Source organism: Ascaphus truei, chromosome 5 (genome assembly GCF_040206685.1).
Source record: "Ascaphus truei isolate aAscTru1 chromosome 5, aAscTru1.hap1, whole genome shotgun sequence".
Classification (NCBI taxonomy): domain Eukaryota; kingdom Metazoa; phylum Chordata; class Amphibia; order Anura; family Ascaphidae; genus Ascaphus; species Ascaphus truei.
Genome location: NC_134487.1, coordinates 256,361,283 through 256,387,096, shown reverse-complemented (window position 1 = coordinate 256,387,096; position 25,814 = coordinate 256,361,283). Strand labels below are relative to the sequence as shown.

The 25,814-nt window shown below is 42.4% G+C and overlaps 1 protein-coding gene across 3 annotated transcripts in view; it reads left to right on the top strand.

Annotated features, from left to right (window-relative positions):
* MAT2B (methionine adenosyltransferase 2 non-catalytic beta subunit) overlaps window positions 1-25,293 on the top strand; it is a 52,661-nt gene extending 27,368 nt beyond the window's left edge. For all 3 annotated transcript variants that reach the window (XM_075601903.1, XM_075601902.1, XM_075601901.1), the window contains exons 2-7: window positions 11,092-11,286; window positions 14,339-14,453; window positions 15,293-15,445; window positions 17,372-17,565; window positions 19,748-19,861; window positions 23,678-25,293. In XM_075601903.1, the coding sequence (XP_075458018.1) occupies window positions 11,092-11,286; window positions 14,339-14,453; window positions 15,293-15,445; window positions 17,372-17,565; window positions 19,748-19,861; window positions 23,678-23,848 (942 nt within the window). In that variant the 3' untranslated portion in view covers window positions 23,849-25,293. The remainder of the gene's footprint in view (window positions 1-11,091; window positions 11,287-14,338; window positions 14,454-15,292; window positions 15,446-17,371; window positions 17,566-19,747; window positions 19,862-23,677) is intronic.
* The last annotated feature ends 521 nt before the right edge of the window (window positions 25,294-25,814 follow it).

The window sequence follows — 25,814 nt, the reverse complement described above, 5'->3', positions numbered from 1 at the left end:
TCAAATAGATTGGTATCTTTACCTCTCCAAACTCAGATGTGGAAAATCAATGGGGGTATAGGTAGTTGCTAATACATATATACTCACACGGCCCAGTGTGAGTAATAGTAGAGGTTCTGGTATCTTTGTGGTTCTGGTACCAGATACCAGAACCTCTACTATTACTCACACTGGGCCGTGTGAGTATATATGTATTAGCAACTACCTATACCCCCATTGATTTTCCACATCTGAGTTTGGAGAGGTCAGGACGTATCCTGTAAAGATACCAATCTATTTGATTTTTGCTTACACAAGGCCGTGTAAGTATATTATTAGCTTGGCCCCCCATACCACTACATTAGCACTATATCGATTGCATCTGTATTGTATTTTGTCCTAATCCCATGCTCCCCCATTTTCCCGTTTCCATGTTTGTATAAGGGCTCTGGATTGTCCCTACTCTGGGGTTGACGCAGAAGGGACTTAAGGGTTGTCTCTAAGCACCTAAAAGAGACCAAATTTATTGGCTATACTGTAAGCACTGTTCTGAAACGCAAGGTAAGCGCCTGGTTGTTCTTGTTCCCATTACTCATGTAATCACCTCATATTCTTGGTTGTTTAAACTAATAATTAAATCATTTCCTTGAAATGTTTTTATGGAGCGTCTTGGGATGTAACCGTGTTTTCTTATAGCGGCATAGGAAACAATATAGTTGCAAACATAGATCTTTCTATGTGAAAAGAGAGGTTCCGATCGCTGACTGTTAAATAAGGTATTCAATAGAAGATGAAAGTAGTTTTCAAATGTATCCACCTCTTTTCTGCACATCTCTCTAGTAGGAACTCCGTTCTCCCACTGGGTATTCCTAAGGAATCTTCAAAATGACAATGACAAAAGACAAGGCGCTCCAGATGTGAATAGTAATACAGCTCAATCCCGTTGTAGCGCGATCTGCTAGAACGCGGATCCGCTCATAACGCGGTCTGAGCGTGGCTCTTGATTTAAAAACATCATTTTTTTTTAAACATTCAATGCTTTATTGCTAACGGACGGGGACACACACACACACACCATGTGGGAATTGAACATGAATAATTTTTATATAATACACTTGCAGGAATCGAACCCAGGTCTTTTCATATGCTAGTACCAATTCCCTACCTGCTAAGCCACAGGATTGATGTGATAAAAAATACTCTATAAATATACTTAACATCTACAGCCCACTTCACTTCACTGTGCTGTAGATGTTAAGTATATTTATAGAGGCTTTTTTTTCACACCAATCCTGTGGCGTAGCAGATAGGGAATTGGTACTAGCATATGAAACGTCCTGGGCTCGATTCCTGCATGTGTATTATATCAAATGTATTCATGTCCCACGTGGTGTAGGGGTGTGTGTATGTGTCCGTTAGCAATAAAGCATTGAATGTTTAAAAAGTCCAGCCCAAGAAGAAAATGGGGGTTGTTAGTAGACTGCTACTTCAGCTGCCATTCAAGTCAATTGCCATTAACATCGGACCGAACTTCGTGAATCCTGGTCTGTGTCTGAGCAGCACTTAGGACAAGGGGCAATGCTAATGGCAATAAAATACCATACTAAATCTATGGCTGCAATGTTTATAAACAACTTTTAACTGTTGACATCGGTGACCTTAGCTTAACCAGGGGTGAGCAAACTTTTTATGCCGAGCCCCCTTTTTTATCCATGAAATTTCTTGGGCCCCCCCTGCCTGATGTAATCAAAATCACATGAAAAAAACCTTTATTAAACGGTATACAATGTAAATACAAATATGTCTAAGGCCGCTCGTATAGTGCCCGCGACGGAGACGCGTGACGTCACCCGTCGCCACTAGCGAAAGTTGTATTTCGCTTTGTGGCGGCGCGGGCGACCAGGCCATTGATTGATTCAGGGGCTGTTACATGAGGCGACCGCCCCTGAAAAATCAAATATTGATGGCTTCTAAAAATCGCGTCGCCCCGTCGCACTTACTATAAGTGCATGCGGCGGCGACAATGCATTTGTTTTTGGGCGACGTTGCGTCGTCGGCACTATAAGCGCAGTCTAAATACTTACATACTTCAACAGCTCGCTCTTGCAAAATTAGGCTGCGTCCACGCTCACGCTGAGAGCATAATTTTGCATGCACGAGTGGGGAAGTGTTTACACTTTTTTATTTTTTTATTTCTGTACATTCATAGTATGATTGATATAGTGGCAGCCTACCCTTTCACTTGCAGAGGATCGCAGCAAAGCAGGTTGCCTGCGGAGGAGAGCAGGAACACAGCGCTATTGCAGGGCAGACACCGGAAGGAGGGGCGTTTGACATCACAGCGCTCGCGCGTGCTTCTCCACTGTACCTACGAATCACGTGGCCGCCACCTGCACTATCCTGTTCGGCCGCCCGCGCACATCTTCGGCTGCCCCCCCGCGCACATCTTCTTGGCTGCCCGCGCACATCTTTTTTGCCTGCGCACCCAGGTTTTGCCGCACGCGCCCCGTCTAAATCTTGCGCCCGGGACGCCCCCAGTTTGTGCACCGCTGCATTCATTCACAGACAACACACACACAGCACACATACTCAACCCCACACATACACACTCAACCCCACACACACACACTCAACCCCAGACACACACACTCAACCCCCCACACACACACTCAACCCCCCACACACACACTCAACCCCCCACACACACACTCAACCCCACACACACACACTCAACCCCACACACACACACACACACACACACTCAACCCCACACACACACACTCAACCCCACACACACACACACACACTCAACCCCACACACACACTCAACCCCACATGCACACTCAACCCCCTCACGCACACTCAACCCCCTCACGCACACTCAACCCCCTCACGCACACTCAACCCCCTCACGCACACTCAACCCCCTCACGCACACTCAACCCCCTCACGCACACTCAACCCCCTCACGCACACTCAACCCCCTCACACACACTCAACCCCCATACACACACACTCAACCCCCCCCCCCCACACACACACACACTCAAACCCCCCCCCCCACACACACACTCAAAACCCCCACCCCACACACTCAACCCCCCCCCCCCCCCCCACACACACACTCAACCCCCCCCCAACCCCCCCACACACACACTCAACCCCCCCCCCCACACACACACACTCAACCACACACACCTTTTTGGAGGGAGTAACAAAGCCTGCTCAGGTTCCCCCATGTGCTGCTGAAAATGGGCGGGTAACAGACAGGAGGAGGAGGAGGGCTTGTCTGTGTGCAGGGAAGGCCCCGCAGCAAGGCCCTGTCCCCTCTGCAAGGCACAGCAGAGAACTGAAGCAGCCAAAGCACTGAGCTTCTGCCCGCCCGTGCACAGCTCTGCCCGCCCGTGCACAGCTCTGCCCGCCCCCAGGTTTCCCCGCACGCTGCCTGCGCCCCCCCTAAATTACATGATATGTAGTACTGGACTGATGTGCATATCACTAAGCGGAGCTATGCATAAGAAAACCTTTACGGTCCGTTCGCATGGATAGGAGGTAAGCTATCTGTCTGTGCTGGAAGGGGTTATATGGCATAGTACTGCTTAGTAAATATGGGCCTGAGTACTTTCACTTTTGTAGAACTTAAGCATACCTTGCTATGTATGACTGATCCTGAAAAAAATGGGTTCTTCCTTTTAATTTCCTGTCTCTCTCCTATTTATTACAATAGTATGACTAGAAGCATTAATACAATGTGTAGATGGCTTTTACAGTGGCTTCTAAGCGTTGGTATTAAACATGTCCTAAACTTTTTATGAAACCCTTTATTATTTGAATGCTTCCTTTCCATATTACTTGTCTGCATTGCAATCTATCTTCTGTTTCACTCCTTTCCTAGTTGGTCCAGTGATGTGAGGTAAGTCGGAATCTAATGACATTATCATTGAGCTGCAGAATTCAAGATACAGTAAACAAATTCATCCTTTCTCCCTTTCAGAATCCCTGCTGTAAAGTGTATTCAAGGATGAAATCTTTACTTTTGAAATAGCATTAATGACCTAGATATAGACACACATACAGTATCACTGCTTTTAGTAGTCATTGGTCGTTTAGTTTTGTTGTTCATTCCTGCCAGAGCAGCTTAGATTTCATTAATTTCCTATAAAGTATCCAGCATTAAAGAATAAATGGGGTCCCAGTTACAGAAACCTATTACTCTTAAACATACGTCATCATGTCTTCCATTCTCCACATTTGTTTCATAATGTAAGATGGATGCTCAACTCCAGTCCTCAAGCCCCCCCAGCAGGTCATGTTTTGAGGATATCCCAGCTTCGGCACAGGTGGCTCAATCGGAGGCTCCGTCAAAGACGAAGTCTGATTGAGCCACCTGTGCTGAAGCAGGGACTGCTACCTGAACCAAGGGTTCTGCCTGAGTTCATTTTGTGGCCACCTGATGTCCAGGGATCCCCTTCTTTTTAGGAGCAGGGAGTTGGCAATCATCCATGCAAGATGGAAGATTACAAATGGTCAAGAGGTCACGGCTTTATACGATAGCCAAAATAAAACCGCTTTACCATGTGGCTTTCTATTGGTGAGTCCGTATTTGTATGTTTTGTAAAAATAAAATAAAAATTAAAGTACAAATCTCTTGGGGGAACAAGGGGGCCAGGGAACCACAGAAAACCACCAGGAGGCACCTCAATTCATGTAGCAGAGCCCCTCTCCAAAAGAGTGAGGCAGATCACTGCTTTAAGGCCACAGCCTTATTATGAAAAGCAAAGCAATAGATATCATTGAATATACAAATCATACTGCATTTGTTATATGCTATCCTTTTATTTGACCCCAAGATTGTTGCAGTGATCTCAGAGATGCAGTCATCAGAACTGAGTTAGTTATAAAGCAATTTAGGAGTCCCTGCATAAAAATGTTTCGTCAGAATTAAGATTGCTACGTCTAATACTTATTTGACCAAATACTGGTCAACGGCGGCGCCACTGGCTTAAGGCATTTGTCTCCGCAGTGACTTTAATGTTTGAAGCAGTTTCTAAATTCCTAATCCATGAGAGCACTGCAGCCCTAAAGCCAAAATAACATTTGGCAATGCCAAGTGAGATGTTTTCCCTCTTACCTTAGCCCCTTTCCCACTTTTTATGGTTTCCTAATGAAATTATACCTGCTGAAAGGTCCAGTTAGGACCTGAAAAGTTGCACGGGTCTGCCACCTTCAGCAATAAATCATATGAAATCTTTTCACTAAAATGCTGTAAGTAGCTTTTGTACTACTCATTTGAGGATGAAGGTCATATTTTCTCTCTACCTTCTATATACTTGAACAAAGGATCAGATTTAAAAAATAAAAAAAAGTATATGAGCGTTCAATATGTGATAAATAGATCTCTTAAAGTAAACTGAAAAAGAAAAATGCTAAAAAGGCAATTAGTATGGGCTGCAGCTTTAAATGCCTTGATGGCAAATTTACAATTGCAATTGACTGCAGTTATGAGTCATGATTAATATGGAATTAGGCCAAACATTGCAGACACTGAATTCTTTTGATAGTGCTGACATTTAATTAATGCACGAGACATGATCTTTCTGAATCACCTTTTTATTCATGAACTGTTTTTGGAAGAAACTAATGTTCATAAGATGGGCATAATGCCCTCCCCGACCTGACCTGTCATATACTCCACTGGCAGCAGAAATATTTGAACACAGTCCCATGTAACAGGCAAAGCGAGAAAAAAATAAACATATTGAAATGCAATTTAATTGGTGTGGGGGGGTGAGCGCTGCTCTTCATCCCTCTGGCAGCTTTTGTGCCCCTTTTGAGGGTCCAGTTCTTGGTGACCATGCTGGGTTTGATTACCTGCTCCTTTAGGCTACGGCCCCAGTGCCTGCGCTGCACGCGCGCCTTTCAAGGCTGGAGGCGCTTGCAGCCGATTCCCCCGGTCTGCAGTGAGCTGCAGGGGGAAAGACGGGAGGGGGGGCGCGGCCGTGACGTTACCCGGCAGGTTTGCCCTCATTGGCTGAACTGCCGGGGGGCGTGGCCTAGCGCTCCGTCGCGAGTCCTGCTCTCAATTTTCTTAAGAGCAGGAGTTTCTGAGGGTGCAGCGCAGCAGCCCCCCCTCGCAGCGGGCCAGGCCCCATTCTGGGGCGGCGCTTGTTCCTGCAGGGTCCGCCACAGCGGGCGCTGCAGTAGCCAGCGGGGACCTGGCCTTATCTTCCTTGGAAGTATACAAGAGCCACAATCACTGCATTTAGGTTGTCTCAAACAAAACACTGACCTGAAGCAAACAGGTAAATGAGTTATTTGACTATCAAATGAGGAGATCTAGGTTTGGATGATTAAAATAAACATTTTTGAGTCCTGAAGACCGGAGAAACGGGGAGACAGCACCTGGCCACCATCTTGGTGTTCAATTTCTTCTTAATCTCTAGCGACGACACTGGAGAAATCCATTTTGACATCCATACATATATAAAAAGATGCATGCATCAACAGACCATTAACAAGGATGAAAAACAAATTGCCTAGCTGGTGTCATGGGCAATTTGTTCTTCATCCCATTTAGTCTATATATTTGCCTCTTTTCCTAATATTCAAGTGTATTTATAAAGAAAGGTATTGCTTTTTTTTTTTAACAGATAGTGTGTTCTTTAGAAGACTGTTCTCACTTTACCAGAAATATTAATGCTTAGTAACTAGAAAAGTGCCAGGCAATGCTATGGACCCTAGCACTCATCTGAGGCATAAACAATAACATTTTAAAGCAAATACGTTTGGTAAAGGATAAAAACATTCAGAATTATTCTTATAATTCAGTCAAATTGAAGCTGCATGTGAGCTTCCTGTGTGGTTTGTTACCATGATGACGGCAAATATCACGTATGAGCACATTCACATATCTTAGACAAGTCTGCAACCCTGCTTTTCACCATTATCTCCTAACATACAGTGCTTTTACTGCAGCAAGGGATTCTGGGAAATTACATGCAAATGAGCACACATTACCACGGTGAGGAATATAGAAGTGTACCTGAAATGGCTGTACATTTCACTTCACCTTTCATAGTAGCACTTCTCTTTCTTTTTCTTTACCCATGTAGTTTTGGATGAGTTCATCATTTTCAGTGGGAGTTAGTAGGGAGTTGTTAATTTGCATTTTTATTATTGGCTTTGCTATATAATGGTGCTTTATATTATTTTAAAACCTGGCTATTGTTTTGTTTTTTATTGGCATTGGGTGGGACATTTTTTTCTTTATATATGTGATACAGTTGTAGGTTATTCTTAATGCCATGGAGGAGCCAAAGGGAATGCAAACACTGGTAAGTACATTTCCTCCTCTCAAAGTATTTAAAACTGAAATGTATATAAGGTGCCTGAAACATTTTTGTTGTGCTGCCAATTATTTCTTTGGAAAACAGGTGTCTTGTTTATTTTGATTATTATATGCGCCTGAAAATATTCTATGGCAAAACAAAACTAGTACATGAAGAACTTTTGTTATGCTCATAATCACACGTTTTAGACGACTTAATTCTTCGTAATACGTTAACCTAGCCCAAAAATAAGTGGAAAGGAAGATGTTTGTGCTTTTCCCACATCCCTCCAAACCCCATTAGTCTGCCATGAAACTACCCCATGGAACAAAGTTATTTTGATTTTTGTGACCTGTCACTTCATAATTAAGGTTTGTTCTCTATTTTACCCTGTGATTTTATTTTGGTGGCAGATGGCAAACTGTAAGTGGGAACTATGGGAATATTGGTCATCATCTATGCTTTTGAAAAAAATAATAATATCCAAACCAACAGATTTCCCAAGTTGCCTTTCACAGGGGTAATCTTCCTTTTTTTTGCCCATGGTACACAAATATACACCAATGTTGTTCCAATAATTCACAAGCATTGATGTCTTGTTACTGTCAAAGGCCGTGCATATAATGCTCGCGACAGCGACCAAAAACAAATGCATTGCCGCCGCCACCACGTGCGCCTCTAGTAATCGCAACGACGCATCGCGCATTGTGGAAGCTGGCAATATTTGATTTTTCAAGAGCTGTCGCCTCGTGATAGCCCCTGAAGTAATGAAATGCTAGTAAGCCCGCGACGTCGCCGCAAAGCGAAATATAACTTTCGCTAGCGGCGACGGGTGACGTCACCCGTCCCGTCGCGAGCACTATATGCGCGGCCTAATTGTTATTGCATTCCTAATTTGACAGGTAGATGAGCACAACATTTTTTTGTACCTATAGTTTTTGACATTCTATAATGCTCAGGAGCCAGGACAAGCTGTAAAAGCAATATGAAACAAATAGCTATGCTCACTTGGGTTTATGTGCGGCATTCTTTGTGGTTATTGCTTTAGTGTTATTTTTGTACCCTCTTTTGTTTGTATATATTTACAATAACAGTATAGCAAAACCATATGGTATTTTGATATCTCTGTTATGTGCTCAGTCTCCTGAGTTATTAGGCTATTAATGACAACATCTTCTAGTTCCATTGGACCATAGTTGCAAACAGGAAAAATCAGAGAAGAGAAAAATGTATAACAAAGTGTTATTAAAAAAATACAGAATTTGAAAAAAGGGATGGTAATGTACGCGCACATTAAATTCAACGAATTTGTGGGTAATATTGAACCATACTGTGGAGTTTTAAAGAGGCAATCCAACCCCCTTAATATATATATCATACATTTTAAGTTATGGTGGGTGAAAAAGGCGACAGAAAACCTCCACCGTTAGCATATAGCCAATAAAGAATATCACTTGTGAGCACATTCACATGTCTTAGACAGGTCTGCAACCCTGCCTTTCAACCATTATCACCTCGCATACAGTGCTTCCACTGCAGCAAGGGATTCTGGGAGATGACATGCAAATGAGCACACAATGTGTCACCTTTTGCCTGAAATATCCATTCACATGGAGCCCATTTAAGCTGATGTATCGCCGTTCACACAGCTTTTAAACATAGCATGGGACTAGCAAAGCAAGTTTAAACCACTCACAGACATGTTTTAACCTTGATGGGTATCATCAGTGTGAGGTTGGTATAAACTTGCTTTGAAATATTTCTAGGCTGGGTAGGTTTACCATACATTTTAAGTTATGGCGGGTGAAAAAGGTGACAGAAAATCTCCACCGTTAGCATATAGCCAATAAAGAATATCACTTGTGATCAAATAATCTGACTGCTATTTTGGGTGGGATTCACTCAACTCTAATACAGTACACCTTTCCAACCTTCTACGTAACTTTAGTCCTAAATGGGACTGCACCTTTTTATGCACTTCGGGAAGACACCATCCTTGTTGAGACACCGCATGGCTTCATAAATTATAGCCCTTGGTCGTTTATTTACTTAAATAAGTGGCACTTGTGCTGAAGGCCCCTGTACAGCTTATTCACTTGAATGGGCTGTAACAGGATGTTTACTTAAGGGGTAATTGAATATACTCCAAAGCCTGAAATGGGGGTTGCGATTGAATGCATGGTATATTAATGACCCCCCTAAGACATACTGAAAGGTGTCTTCTGGAATAGCACTACTTTGCTAATATGGGTCTGAATATTGTACGTTTTTGTCCATTTTGACATTAAAGGCTCATTAGGATGTGGCCAAAACTAAAGCTGGTCTTGAACTTTGAAACAATATGTTTAAGGCCACGCTTATAGTGACGCAAAGTGACCGATGACATCACCCATCGCCGTCACCATTGCGAAAGTTGTAATCAGGTTTGGAGACGTCGCTGGCTACAAGGGGAGTAACGTCGGCAAGGGGGAAGGCAGAGGGGCTATGTGATTGGCTTATAGGCAGTCACATGGGGAGGCCGTCTCTACAAAATCAAATTCTAGTGGCTACAAGGATTTTGGAAGCACCGGCTCTCCGTCGCTGTCGCGTCCACTATAAGCGCATGCGACGGCATCAATACAATTGTTTTGAAGCGACGTCACAGGCACTACAAGCGCAGCCTAAGTCCTGTGACATGGTCATTTCTATTCTTCCTTTTGGATTGTTTACTTTCACCGTATGCTAAAGGGGTCCAGGCTTGGATGTATGTACTTCAGTTGTATTTTAGTACTGATGTCGTAAATGAATGGTCAGTACTAGAGCAGTTCCCTCAATGTGTATCTACACATTGGGAGTTCAGGAAGGAAATATCTCCGATTAATGAAAAATCACTTTTTTTATTATTTGTTAAAGAGAAAGTTGCTTAAAGGAAAAAAAAAATTGATTATAGTCTATCATTTACATTTAGTTTTTTAATCTGCTGTGTTTTTTTTCTCTTTCTTTTCTACCCTGTGACGGGGTTAATGAACGTCACAAGCCATATACCTGGCAAACCTATGTTTAGGCTTGCAGTGCAGCAGTGACAAGGTTAAGTTTCAGTTGAGAACGGCTGCTTAATTAGTCTGACCCCAGCTGCATAATCAAGGTGTTTTTAAACCCCCAGGCTGTACACACATGCAGGCTAGCTGGTCAGGAGACAGGACTTAAATACTGAAGAGATTACTGCTATAAGGTCTGTTTTTCAAAGTACATGTGTGATGCACTTTCTGTGTCCTGCATGCTGAAGAGAAGCTGCCTTGTTTTCTATGCTGAAGAGAAGCTATTTTGTTTTTGTCTGCTGAAGAGAAGCTATTTTGTTTTGTGTGCTGTATGTTTTTAAGGCTCAATAAAGAAGCCTTATCAAGAAAACCCGCATGTGTGGTTGCATGTACCCTGCAACATACCCCCATTTGTTTTCCGGTTGGAAATCTGGGGTTCTCTGGAACTGAACCTTACTATTTTCAGCTCGAAGGTCCCACCGGTTCCCAAGATTACATACCACTGAAGTTATGGTTTTCTTAAATAACTTCTGTTCACTACAAAGAATAATCTTTCTAGATCTTTGAATCCTGAAATGATTGTGATGACCGTGAAGTCTGCACTGAACATACAGTAATACTAACTAAGAGAATACAGTTTTATGTCTCTGCTGGCTCATTGCATAATTCTTTGTACAGGTTATGGAATAAGGATTCATATCTCCCTAAACAGATCTACCCCAAATGCATAAATAATAAATGTCCGGTTATGTATGTTTGTCTTCTAGGAGGACGTTCTGGTCTCCAATAGACGGGTTCTGATAACTGGTGCAACTGGTCTCCTTGGCCGAGCCGTGTATAAAGAATTCAAGGACAACAACTGGCATGTGGTGGGCTGTGGGTACACTCGAGCTCGGCCCAGATTTGAGCATCTTAACCTGTTGGATGTAGCAGCCGTGAAAACATTGGTCCAGGACTTTAAGGTAAGGTCATAGTTGGTTATAAAGCCATCACAATGACAAATCGGTATTTAATATATAAATCTATATAGAGACAAAGTATAGACATATAGATATTGAATGCATAGTAAACATACATTTCAGGTCAAGCTACTTTTCTTCAGTTTTGAACAGTTACCGACCGCTTACTCGAGAAATGCCTCCACATCCTCACTTCACAATGGTGTTTTTTTCCCATTAAACTGCGATCGTGCCAATTGGGGCACTAATGCACAGAAACTACCATTGATGTCAGTGGGAATTTCCTTGCGATAGTTCTCTGTTCAGCACTAAGGTTGTTTAATGAATAACCTCAATGTGTCCCATATAGGTTCTGATTCTTTGAAATATCTAACACTTTTTTTGTGAGCCAGCATAATTACTTTAGTTATGGTAAATGAAACTTTGGTAGCATATAATAAAAACAAATCTTTTTTTTATATATATAGATATATTAGAGCAACATTCTAGGCTGTTAGTTTTTTTTTTTTGCATTTTGTAAAATATAAAAGAGAGAGCCTTATAAGGGGGACACTTGTATTGTGCACATTGTTTTTTCATGATTTGTTTTTTTTAATGCTTTCAGCCATAGCCTATCATTTGATTGGTTGTAGGTTGAGGATATTCTCGCCAGTCTCTTTGCTGTTGAATAGAGTTATTATGTAAGTCTGAAATGCCAGTTGCCTCTCCCTATTGTGAATTGGTGTGTTTTTGATTTTTTTGCCAACTGAAACACTTAAGTTCAAATTTGAATAACCAGTGGTACAAGTCATCTCAAATGTGGTGTAAATATAAAACCTACAGAACACCTACAAGCTCATATTGAACTCCCAAAATAACCACAACATATATATAAGCATATAAGTTTCACAGAGGAGTGCTACTGAGCATGGCAATATATATATTTAAAACCAGAGACATAACATAAAACACAGACAAAGCTCAGTGCACATCCAGAAAAACTTATACATGGTACAGTGCCTAAATATACATGTATAAGTAACTAATAAATACAATGGTCTTTTAGTTTAACATTTTGGCCAAATTGTTGTAAGCCCTTGAGCCAACTGCACGGCAGACCACGTTTCAAGGGACCCCAACACTAATATAGATTCTTAATAACCTGTACATTGCCAGGAAGAATGATTTATAATAAATCTGTCAAAATTAGTTGCAAAAGTTCTAAGTCTTATTGAAGCTTTTATTAACCTGTACATTACCAGGAAAAGCACTCTGTAATAGATTTGCCACTGTAAGCAAGCAAGTTCCCCTGAGAGTGGGAGATGCCATGGAGTGAGCTTTTAACTATTTAAATGTGGGAGGGAGTGAGCTTCAATTAGGTATGAGGTTGCCACCCTCCAATCAACCGTATACGTTTTTCTGGATGTGCACTGAGCTTTGTCTGTGTTTTATGTTATGTCTCTGGTTTTAAATGTAAATATAAAACCACCAGATTTACTGAAGCTCATGTATGCAAACAATCTGCCTCTTTTGATAAAGCCATTAGAATAACTCTCTTGCTTCATTTCAAAATCGTTACCACTTCATCTTGCCTTACAACTAAAAACCACCTAATTATGATTCTATACATTCATTGGGAAAACTGGTGTCTACTAACTATACAAGTGTAGTTCCAGCTAGTATAAAATTGTCATGGAAATTATGGTATGCGTTACACTGTAGACATATTAATTATGATTTGTTTTTACAATTTTCACAAGTAAGCATCAAATTACTGTCATTTGAAACTTGGGGGGGGGGGAGGTTCACTAGATTTGTTATATATCCATTCCCAGTCACACTGCCATTAAACCTTCTAAAATGCCGTTCTATGAGACTTTTTTTTTTAAATTGCGTGAGCCTTCTAACACGTGTACAACTAACATTGGGATGCAGTATGCAATATCCATTGAATACGTGTGGGCATCTTACCCATTCTAACGGTCCAGTACGACAACTTTATGTCAGAGGAACATATAGCACAGGATAGATACATGTAGGCATACCACCAAAATGTCACATTAAAATGTTGTCAAACATTCTTAACATTACTGTTAATGATTTATTATTAAATGATTCTTTGAGTTTGTTTACTATTGTTTACAAGTTGTAAACTTAGTTGTATAGTTTTGTTATTTGTACAATAAAACAACCAGCCTGTAGATTTGACACAATCACCCAGTTCCATAAATTGACTATTGTTAAGAGGGACTGTACTTTCCAAAAAGTTCTTTATAAGGTACAGTATAGTGTCAAGTAGGAGCTGGAATTCTATAATGTTTGATGTGGTCCGTTGACTGCCGTGACGTAAACCCACCCTGAATTCAGGATCTCGCTTTAATGAGACGATTATCATATAAGTTGTGGTACAGCAAGTAGTCTGCTTACCACTCCTGGAAAACAAAGCAGAAATTTTCACCCACCCCTTAACACTCATTTTACAGGATTGTAACGGGGGGGGGGGGGTGGGCGGGAGGGGAGGGGATCTCCAGTGCTGAACCATGCTATTTTCAGAACCAGGGACCCCTTGGTACCTAACATACTTACCCGTGAAATTACTGGTATTGCCTCCTGGCTTTAAAATGGAATTTAAATGGCTGACCTGTAGGGAATTCCTATTGGCCTGAGATTTGGCAGCCATTTAAATTAATCGGAGGGAGATGTAAAACCGGTAACTTCACCTGCAAGTATCTGGCAATGTGGGGGAGAGGAGGTTCCCCTGTACTAAAAATAGCGAGAGAGTGATTGCAGCTTTAAAATGCATCCAGACGGCTTCACACATTAGATAAAGTCGATATTTTAGCTTTAACTCTGGCAAAAAATATTTGTAACTATTATTCGTTAATTGCTACTCGTTTGTACACATCCCCCCCCCCCCCACCCCCAGATTCAGCAAGTTGTTATCATGGATATATGATTAAGCCTAAGCATTATACTTTTCAGGTTCTCTGTTAGGACCCGTGTTTTTATTTATTTATTTTTAATCAAAACTAATCTCCAATTTGTAAAATAAGTTTTTTTTTTTTTTGGTTTGCAGCCCCATGTCATAGTGCACTGTGCAGCAGAGAGAAGGCCGGATATTGTAGAAAGCCAACCAGAGTCTGCTTCTATGCTCAATGTGGTTGCTTCTGGGAATCTGGCAAAAGAAGCAGGTAATATTGGCAATTGTCCTTTTTTTTTTTTTTTGGTCATTATTTGTAACTGTTGGATAATGCTGGCACTAATGATAGGAATGTTACATTGCTATGTTCTGCTCTGAAAATAAAAATGTAGACACACTGTAACACACACAAAAAAAAAAAATAACCATTATTTCGCTTTTCATTTTTTTGAGACGGGCCTGCTTCCTCCTTACAGTATAATATAATACATCTTCCGACATAGTGCGCTGAACAATTTCATGTTAACAGCATCACTGCTCTTTCATCATCTCTTCAGTGATCTGGTCTGCAATGTGTGGTACCATTTGTAGTAAACGCTGTTTATTTATAACCAAGGCTTTTAGTTTTCGGCCCGTGTATTTATTATAATTTTTTTTAAATAAAATCAGTGTTTTTTTTTGTTGTTTTTTTTGTTTTATCATTGGTAAACACAGATTTTTAATCAAATTAAAACAATCTAAACAATGAGAAAATAATTGATACACATTTGAATTTGGTATTTCAGTGTTATCACTGTGCAAGAAGATCAAGTGTTTTATTTATTGTGATTTTTTCGGGTTACAACCTTAAACCGGAATCCCTATTTATAGCAAAGCGTAAGGAGTTAAGGTAAGCGGCACAGTGCTGTATAAGGGCAGGTGTATATTTAGTTATCAACAGTGGAGAAAATTTAGCACATTTGAACTTATTAAAATTAAATTTTACTGTGTAAATTGAATGTAGCAATAATTAGATGGGGCTATACGTTTGTCTTCATTACACATAGCAACTATAGTATAAAATGATGCATGTTTATATGATATGGTCTCTTTTTTGTTTTCCTTTCAAAGCTGGAGTAGGAGCATTTCTGCTTTATATTAGTTCAGATTATGTTTTTGATGGAACAAATCCTCCTTACCTCGAAGATTCTGTACCAAATCCCCTGAACTTCTATGGGAAAACAAAATTGGAAGGAGAAAGAACTGTGTTCCAGAATAATGAAGGTAATAACAAGTGAAAGCCAAGGTCTGTAAAAATGTGTCAATGCAAAGATCTAGTATATCTAAACACCACCTTGAGTAGGAGAGGCAGAATAAAGTTCCTTTATGGCAGGCCTGCACAACACGTGGCCCGCGGGCCGCATGCGGCCCGCCTGCACTCATTGTGTGGCTCGCGGCAGCTTTCCCGTCCTCCTCCCTCCCGAGCCTGCTCTCCCCCCTGCGAGCCCGCTTGCCCCCTCCTCTCCTGCCCGCAAGCCGCTCCCCCCCGCCTCTCCTGCCCGCGAGCCGCTCTCCCCCTCCTCTCCTGCCCGCGAGCCGCTCTACCCCTCCTCTCCCCCCGCGAGCCGCTCTCCCGCCCGCGAGCCGCTCTCCCCCCTCCTCTCCCGCCCACGAGCTGCTCTCCCCCTCTCCTCTCCCAGCCGCGAGCCGGCCCACCTGCCCGCGAGCCCGCCCTCCCCCTCCTCCTTCTCCTCGAGCCTACTCTCAGGACTGCACGAGTGTGCTAGTCCTGCCTGCTCTGCCGCCGTGTGGTGCAGGGGGGGGGGAGGTGAGGTGCAGGGGAGTGGGTGAGGTGCAGTGGGGGGGTGAGGTGCAGGGTGGGGGAGGTGAGGTGCAGGGTGGGGGATTTGAGGTACAGGGGGGGGAGGTGAGGTGCAGGGGGGGAGGTGTGGTTCAGGTGAGTGAGGTGAGGTGCAGGGGGGGAGGTGAGGTACAGGGGGGGGAGGAGGTACAGGGGAGTGATGTGAGGTGCAGGGGGGGAGGTGTAGTGAGGTGCAGGAGGAAGACTGATGTGAGGGGCAGGGGAGTGGGTGAGGTGCAGGGGGGGGAGGTTAGGTGCAGGGGAGTGGGTGAGGTGCAGGGGGGGAGGTTAGGTGCAGGGGGGGGTGCGGTGCAGGGGAGGGAGTGAGGTGCAGGGGGGGAGGTGAGGTGCAGGGGAGTGGTGATGTGAGGTGCAGGGGAGTGAGTGTGGTGAGGTGCAGGGGGGGGAGGTGAGGTGCAGGGGGGGGAGGTGAGGTGCAGGGGGGGAGGTGAGGTGCAGGGTAGTGAGTGAGGTGTAGTGGGGGAGGTGCAGGGGGGAGGTGAGGTGCAGGGGGGGAGGTGAGGTGCAGGGGAGTGATGTGAGGTGCAGGGGAGTGATGTGATATGCAGGGGGGAGAGGTGCAGGGGAGTGATGTGATATGCAGGGGGGAGAGTGATGTGAGGTGCAGGGGGATGGAATGTGTGTGGTCTGCAGGGGGTTATTGTGTGTTATGTGGAGGGGGAGTATTGTGTATGGGTGAGGGGGGGAGATGGGGGTGTGAGATAGAGGGTGAGTCTCGCAAAGGTTGATGATGAGGGGTGCAGGGGGAGATATGAGGGGTGCTGGGGGAGATATGAGGATGATGTGTGGTGCTGGGGGTGATTGATGAGGGGTACTGGAGGAGATATGATGATGATAGGTGCTGGGGGAGATATGATGATGATGATGATGATGATGATGATGATGATGATGATGATGATGATTTTACCTGTGCTGTCCGAATTTGTTTTCCTTGGAGCAGTTCGGCCCTTCTCGCTTTACAAGTTGTGCAGGCCTGCTTTATGGTAACAGGAACGGGTTATGTAGAAAATAATAAAATGCTACCGTTAAGTAATTTGAGACACAGGGAAGTATGGTTATTTTCTCAAGGTTGCATTTAAGAACAGGGCTTTCCCTTATACTATTTATGCACACCAATACTTTACTCGGAACAGTGTGCTGGCCACATGTGTTCTTGAATACTGTATGTAAAATTATCTATTTACATGATATATAAATTATAATAAATATATTATATATTTACATGACTGAACATCGCATTCTAAGAATTAACTGTTTAAGTTATGACTTGTTGATAACTTTGTTATGAAACAAACTCCTTTTCGTTCCCTATTTCTTTTGTTTAAAAGGTGCTGCAGTGCTTCGGGTACCTGTGTTATACGGAGAAGTTGAAAAACTAGAGGAAAGTGCTATAACCGTAATGTTTGATAAGGTGCAGTTTAGCAACAAGTCGGCCAATATGGACCATTGGCAGCAAAGGTTCCCAACATATGTCAAGGACGTTGCTAGTGTTTGCCTTCAGCTAACAGAAAAGAAACTTCAGGTAGGAGTCAACAACTGTGACATGTTAATATTGCCTATTGTTAAGAGTTAATGGACTAAGTCAGGCCTGCACAACACACGGCCCACGGCGGCTTTCCCCGTCGTCCTCCCTCTCGAGCCTGCTCTCCCGCCCGCGAGCCGCTGTCCCCCTCCTCTCCTGCCCGCGAGCCGCTCTCCCCCTCCTCTCCCGCCCACGAGCTGCTCTCCCCCTCCTCTCCCGCCCGCGAGCCGCTCTCCTCCTCTCCCGCCCGGGAGCCGCTCTTCCCCCGCCCGCAAACCGCTTCCCCTCCCCACCCGCAAGCCGCTCCCCCCCTCCTCCCCCGCCTGGGAACCGCTCTCCCGCCCGGGAGCTGCTCTCCCGCCCACCGCTCTCCCCCTCCTCCCCCTCCTTCCCCCCCCCCCCCCCCCTCCTACTCGAGCCTGCTCTCAGGACTGCACGAGTGTGCTAGTCCTGCCTGCTCTGCCGCCGTGAGGTGCCGTTGGGGAGAGGTGAGGTGCAAGGGGGAGGGGAGGTGAGGTACAGGGGGGTGGAGGAGAGGTACAGGGGGGTGGAGGTGAGGTACAGGGGAGGGGAGGTGAGGTGCAGGGGAGGGGAGGTGAGGTGCTGGGGGGAGGGAGGTGAGGTGCAGGGGGGGGGGGTGAGGTGCAGGGGGTGAGGTGCAGGGTGGGGGAGGTGAGGTGCAGGGTGGGGGAGGTGAGGTGCAGGGGAGGGAGGTGAGGTGCAGGGGGGGGAGGTGAGGTGCAGGGGGGAGGTGTAGTGGGGTGATGTGAGGTGGGGGGGAGGTGAGGTGCAGGGGAGTGATGTGAGGTGCAGGGGGGGGAGGTGAGGTGCAGGGGGGAGAGCGAAGTAAGGTGAGGTGCAGGGGGGTGGGATGTGTGTGGTCTGCAGGGGGGTATTGTGTGTTATGTGGAGGGGGAGTATTGTGTATGGGTGAGGGGAGAGATGGGGGTGTGAGATAGAGGGTGAGTCTCGCAAAGGTTGATGATGAGGGGTGCAGGGGGAGATGAGGATGAGGGGTGCTGGGGGAGATATATGAAGATGATGATTGCTGGGAGAGATGAGGATGATGAGGGGTGCTAGGAGAGATCGATGAGGTGTGCTGGAGGAGATATGAGGATGATGATGATGATGAGAGGTGCTGGGGGAGAGATGATGATGATGATGATGGTGATGATTTTACCCGTGCGGCCCGAATCTGTTTTCCTTGGAGCAGTTCGGCCCTTCTCGCTTTACAAGTTGTGCAGGCTTCGACTAAGTGGTATACTTTGGGGTAGCTATACCGGTTTAGTTTGTCCACGTGAGGAGCAGCACATGCTAATAACTTCTTTAAATAAAGTGTAGGTAGTTTTTGGGCTGAACAGGGACAAAACCTATGCAGCATTTTAATATCTGTTACAGTATTTCGCAATGGGTTAAATTTGAATGCAAGTAGCATAACAACGTAATAAACGTAAGTAATTCGCACTATTTAATGTTCTGCTTCTCACTTGCGCACCAACGTCATTAATTCGAACGCCTTCTTCCTGCCACTAATCAGATTCACAACTGTCATGATTTATTCTGTTTGAGAATCTTCCAATTTTTTTTAATGTTTTCGCAAATCTCATGTCCACTTTACAGCGAGTTTTTTTAAATATAATTTATTTCAAATCATGTGGAATTTGAACTCTAAGGCCGAGTCCATAGAAGGACAGGCCGCGCTGAGCCGTGCGGACGCTCCGCGCTGAGCCCCTGCATCCTCAATGAGGATGCCTTGAGAGGGGGCTCACGCGAGCGTCCGCAGGCGTGCTGAGGCGCTGGATTTTTCAGCCGACAGCCAAGCTGTTTTTCAGAGCGCTGTCGGCTGAAAACATCCAATCAGCGCGGAGCAGCGTCAACGTCACGGCGCCGTGACGTTGACGTTGGTGCGTCGCGGGTGATTGGCCCAGCGACGTCACTGCCCCAGCTCCCTCAGTCTCCCCCCGTCTCCGATCGCGCCCGCTGGCTCGCCTGCATGGGCATGAAGTCGCGCAGATTTCAGCAGGCGAGCCTCAGCGTCAGCACGGTCCAGCCCTGCTTCCCCTTCTATGGCCCCAGCCTAATGTGGACATGAAATAGTTACGTTTTCTTATTGACTGAAATGTATACTCTTTGCTGTTGCGTTTTTGAACATTGTCATGTTTGCTCACTCCTTTTCCCTAAGGATCCTTCCCTAAAGGGAATCTTCCATTGGTCTGGAAATGAGCAGATGACCAAGTACGAAATAGCTTGTGCTATGGCAGATGCTTTCAGCCTTCCCAGCAGCCATCTGAGGCCAGTAAGTAATAAAGCAAATAAAACAAATGGAAGCCATTGACTGATATGATCAAATGCATATGCCATACTAAGCTTCCCTCCAGAAAACAAGCCTTCATTCAGGAAAGCATTATTCTAATTAGACTTGATGGAATCTTACACTTTCATTGAAACTCTTTTTAAACTAGAACATGGCTCTTACACAAAATAAGTTTTTGTTTTGCCCCCCCGAGGTAGATTTTTGGCAGATCAAATAAAGATCACTTCAGAATACTGCAAGGAATAAAATTAGACCATGATTCTCTATATTTTATCAAAATGAGAAAATTGTTCAAACAGTAATTACTGTATTTATAAATCTGCTTTATTTGCTGGATACATTAAAACGTTGTTTGGTTTTGTATCAATAATTGTTTAAAAATCGATAAATTCAAGTCACCCAAAAAATACATTTATTCTTACATATTGGCAATTTCTCAGTCTTGCATTTATTCCTGAATTTACCAATGGTATTTGGTTCTTAAGCAAATATTCCCTGATTAATTTGTGTAGTTTTTGAATTAAAGTATAATACATTAGTCAAAATGGAGAAGGGGTCTTGAGCATGTGAAAAAATGTAACAAACACTCAACTGAAATCCAAAAAGTGAAAATAGAACGAATATGTAGCAAAAAATACACGATTTGAAATAAATATACTTATATAGCATATACAGAGTGGATAGTACAATAAAGACCAATAGGGTCTAGAAAAGAATAGAGCAATAATCATGAACAGAAATAAACAATATACTTATTCACTCCTGTAGATACACCAATGGGAGAGATACTCAAATTATAGAAAAAAACAGGAGGGTCAAAAAGTGAAAAAATGGCAAGGAAGGTGAAAGTGAAAAAAACAACCACAACGGGGGCTAAGAATACTAAAGGCCAAAAAATAGAGGGTCAACATTTAGATGATAATGCCCCTTATAAATGCCCATTCCCACAAGCCCCCTATTGGACTGTGGTACTTCCCATCTAGTGTACTTTGCAAAAAGTATTTGTCTGGAAATGCTTCAGAAAAACATCTCCTTGCAGCACAGCAATCAATACTTGAAAAGGCTTATCACCACAGAGTTGTGCTCTCTGACCCAAATTTGTTTTAAAGTATAATACATTATTTCCCTTTATTACAGGGCATGACTGCAAAGATTACCACTCTTACCAGCTGAAAAGATGAGCAGTCAGTAGAGCCATACCAGTGTGTAAAGCAAAAATGCACTCAACAGCACTTGGTTACTCTGAGCATGTGTAACTGGATTTGATCAGATACATTGCTAAGACTAACTCACTTGGTATTTAGTTCAACCATCTGTAATTAATTATCTACAATTTTTCACAAAATGTCTCTATAGAGCATATTGGATGTAGCATTCCATTATAACATTGAACAAATTGTGTGTGTGATGAAAATAGGACACAAAACCACAACAGGTTTTATTTTGTACTGTCATGTACAACACACCTGTGAGCACATGACCTGCATATGGGACAAGGGTTAATACTCGGCTCGCAAGCGGTCCCTCAAATGGACAATATCTCTCCTTAATCTGGCCCCATATACCAACTGTCACAAACCGCACACAACTGGGCACATGACTTAGATATGCAATCAGGGTTAATATACACTGCTACTCTAGCAAACTCGCCTTTCGCCTGCGCAAGGTACCTAGAATAAGTTTAATATTAACCCCTTACTCAATTGCAATCGTATCTATACGCTTCCACCACCCGAGATAGTTATGCAAATAAAAGATGGAAAATTAATATTTGCCAGGGTCCCAGGTCCTGTTTACAATAGAAAAACTATGCACAACACACATCTGTTGTAGCAAAATGTGTCCGATAATGCAAATACTCTGTCCAGAGCGTGCAACAGTTAATTCAGAGCCCAAAGAATCACGTATTAAAACATTTAATATATATAAAAATACAGTGCTTAGATTACAGAAAAAGAATTACAAGAACATAACAATTACAATAAATGCAGAACAGCTTCTCAAAATAACAGGATAAAACATAAAATAGAAATCCCTATACAGTATATTACCCAAATGACATAGGTTTTCTGCCAGAGATGAAGAAGAAGATGGCGCAGAAGATGAGGGATCACGTGTTTGGTCCAAAACACACCTCTGCTGAAATCTGATTTTCATAGACCCATGCCAAGCTTTAAATCCAAATTTTTCCCCATTGAAACAACATAAATCCACCCTGTCATAAATCAGCTGTTAGATTGACAATTTTACGACAGAGTAAAAAAAACGATGTTTAACGTCAAAATAGCTAAACGCACTCATAACTTCCCTTCGGTAATACGTAGAGACACGTGCGTCACATCAATAAATTCAGGCGCTCATGGCGGACGCAACGAGACTAAACATGACCAGCTTAATCCTAAATTTGAGCAACAAATGGACACATGTCCTCGACACATCTTACCCATGTAGTGTGGGTTATGGTTTGATTTGACATGTCACGGTTACAAATATGTACCTGTTTTATGCAGAGGAGATAACATCACATGATATTCTCATTTTTAATAAAGTCACTCATGGGTTGAATACTTTCTTAGCCACACCCTCTGAACCTTGCAGAACCCTCCAGCAAATGCTTTGAAGATCACTCTAGAAGGATCCTGTTTATAAAGTTGTCAGGAGAGCCATATTTTATTCCCATCTCTAGCAAACAACTGCCCTTATCTCGAGACAATATCAGCTCCATACCACCCATCTGGTACTTTTAGTGGACCATACAGGATAGGCCCCTGCCCACCCCCCCACACAATTAAGTTCCTTTTGCAGCTCAGAACAGTATATTGTATTTTTAAACCCAAGTTGTACCTTTTTAACCCCTGAAGCACCAGATGGATTAAAATACATAATATCTCATGATTTTATCATGATATGTACAAACCCTACATTTTCAGATAAAAGAACTTGCAGGATTCAAGACGGTAAAAAAAGTATTTCTAAATGCTGTGTCCAATGTTTAACTTGACTATGGAAACATTACTGAGACCGGTGAAAATGATCATGAAGTGAGCATACGATTACTCAAAAGAAAAGCAAAGAATAAAATTCAGTTCCAAAAAAATATATATACAGATGTAGCAACGAGTATTAGAACTCTGCCTGGGTAGATTCTGGGGCAGTCTCACAGTAAATGCCTCAACATTGCCTCAACATTTCTGTGAGATTCTTAATGGCCCATTGGATTAACACAGCAGGGAGTCCCTGCAAACTGAATGGGACAGCAGGGACTGTATACTGTGAGTTGCCACCACCACCACGAAGTGTGGTCTGAATTCTAAACGTATTTAGGTAACGCTTAGAAAGGGAGATGTTTTGTTTCTTCTAGAGGAAGTAGTAATTCAAAAATCATTAAGAACTTAGAGGAAATAGGACAAGTTCAATAAACAAAGGCTGTCTTGAGCAATCGCAACAGCAGCCTAACATTGTAATTGCTTGATTTCAGGGTCTAAGTTGTATACCTAGCTTTGTCAGATTGTCTCTATAGTAACTTCAACCATACATGAAATTTGGCGTAAAGTGTAGTAATGTTATTATTCTATGTTGGCCAAATCAGCCCATCGGGCTGTTTTCAGACACAATTCCGCAGTGACTTAAATGGGGACTTTTCAGCCAGAAACGGCCTGATCGGTCAGTTTGACTGATATACAGTAAGCCCTTAAATGTTTTATATACTCAGCCAAAATTATTATTATTTTTTTCATTTCAAAAGCATTGACACATTTTGGAAGACTGAGCTCTAGGATTATTTGTGATTTCTTTTAGATAACTGATGAACCTGTGGGGGGCACAACTCGGCCATGGAATCCACAACTCGACTGCTCCAAGCTGGAGAAACTGGGCATCGGACAACGGACACCATTCCGAGTTGGCATTAGGGAGTCACTCTGGCCATTTTTAGTGGACAAGAGATGGAGACAAACTGTTTTCCATTAGATACCATTCCTGTTTTCTTCAAACAAAGCAGACATTTCTACTTTTTTTTTTTCTTAAAGAAAATTAGTTTTGTATTCTAAAAATAAAGAGCAAAATTGCCATTTACGTTATGTTGCCAGTTAAAAAAAATAGATTAGACCTGTTTTGTCACATGGCATGACCAGCTTTGTTTAATTCACCAAAAGTAAACATATGCAGCTCCTACTGTCGGCCATCATTTAAAGATGCAGAATTTAAGTCAATTTATTGCTTATGGAGTATTCAGCATTTGCATTTATGGATATTGAAGGATTCTTCTGCATCAGAGGGGGGTACAGTATGTTATGTGCAGGGTGAGTGACTGGTTTTGTTGGTATATTGCTCCCCCACGTTCCATGTGAGTAAGTAGCTATCAATATTCTTGAAACTTGAATTGAATGGTTGATTTGTCACACAGTTAAAGCATGATGTAAGCTGTCCTTAAGCAAGCTTGTAGTTTGTCTTTTACCAATTATTTATATATGAATGAGTCACGTACCCAGTGCAATAGCTGCATTTTTCTATCACTAACTTTGATAGATCCTTTTCACTGAATAAAATGTAGTTGACTGAATAGTCTGATATATTGTAGTATACCTTTAAAAAAAAAATGGTACATCTTCCAAAAATCAGAAGACCATAACACACAACTCCAATGGTTTCCATGTGCAGCTTAATTCGGAGATATGCTTATATCCGTATAGCAGTGCATAGTGTTTAGCACATGGTGGGGTTACTGTTTGATAACAGTATATAGCAGGTTCGGAACTTCTAAAAACTTATATTCAATGCCAACCATTCAACGTTTCTCCAATTCAATAAACACAGGTTGAGACCAAATGATCAGACAACATTTCAAATTCTAACAATCATTGCTAATACAGTACACCTCAAGCTTTTACTTTAGTGAATTTGAAATATATACTAACCACAGGAGTTTATAAACCTAGCCACTGCTGTTTTAGTTTTGTGTTGCTATAGTAAAGCTCAGTGTTATTTCAGATCCTTGGATTGTGAACAAAACCGGCCAGTAATAATGATATGCATTTCTTTGGAAAGTAACAGTACTTTTTGTGTTGGACCATCTTCACTTGCAACAAAAATGTCATTTTGAAAAAGGTTGTTTTTCCATATGTATCTCTGATATTTATATGATCTTATATTTTGTTAATTTACAACCATTGTCTACAAAGCAATGTTGATCATGTTAAACAAAGTACTTCAGTTACATTAGTCCAAATCAGGTTTTGTCATTTATATGGTAATTTAACACGAGTTGATATGGCTGTTACGATAATTCATTTTCTTTATGCTTACATGCTGTATGTGTTGTACTTTCCTCTGGCCTAGTAAAATCTGTTTAAGCATATGTATTTTTGACCTGCTTATGTTGAGTACAGAATAAAATATATTTCTGAAATTGAAAATTTTATCATGTTTTTAGTTTTTCTGAGACACAGCAGAAAATAGCAAATGGTTTGTGTGTATGTGTATATATATGTGTTATACGAACACAAAAGAAAAAGAGGGTTTGTTGAAAGCACACGAAAAATATGTGAAAGTACAAAATGGATTTTATTTAGCAATACAAAACACAAAAATAATATTAAAATATACCTAAACACATACTAAATGAACACTGCTGAACCAAAGAATACACAATAAAATGTAGAGACACAAAATATGTAACATGCAAAATACATAGGTATGATAATGCAAATCCATGGGAAAATAATTTCCCCTGGAAATGCAATGGAGATCGGCCGATCAGCAACACATGATAATACAAATGACTGAAAAAAAACAATATCTACACAAACCCAAGTAAACACAGAAAAAAGAGCAACAATGAAAATATAATGAATGAATACCCTAGATGCTGTGTAGCCAGAAGGTGGTGGCTAAACCCTGGCAGTTATAATAAAGAGCCAGAGAAAGACAGAAAATA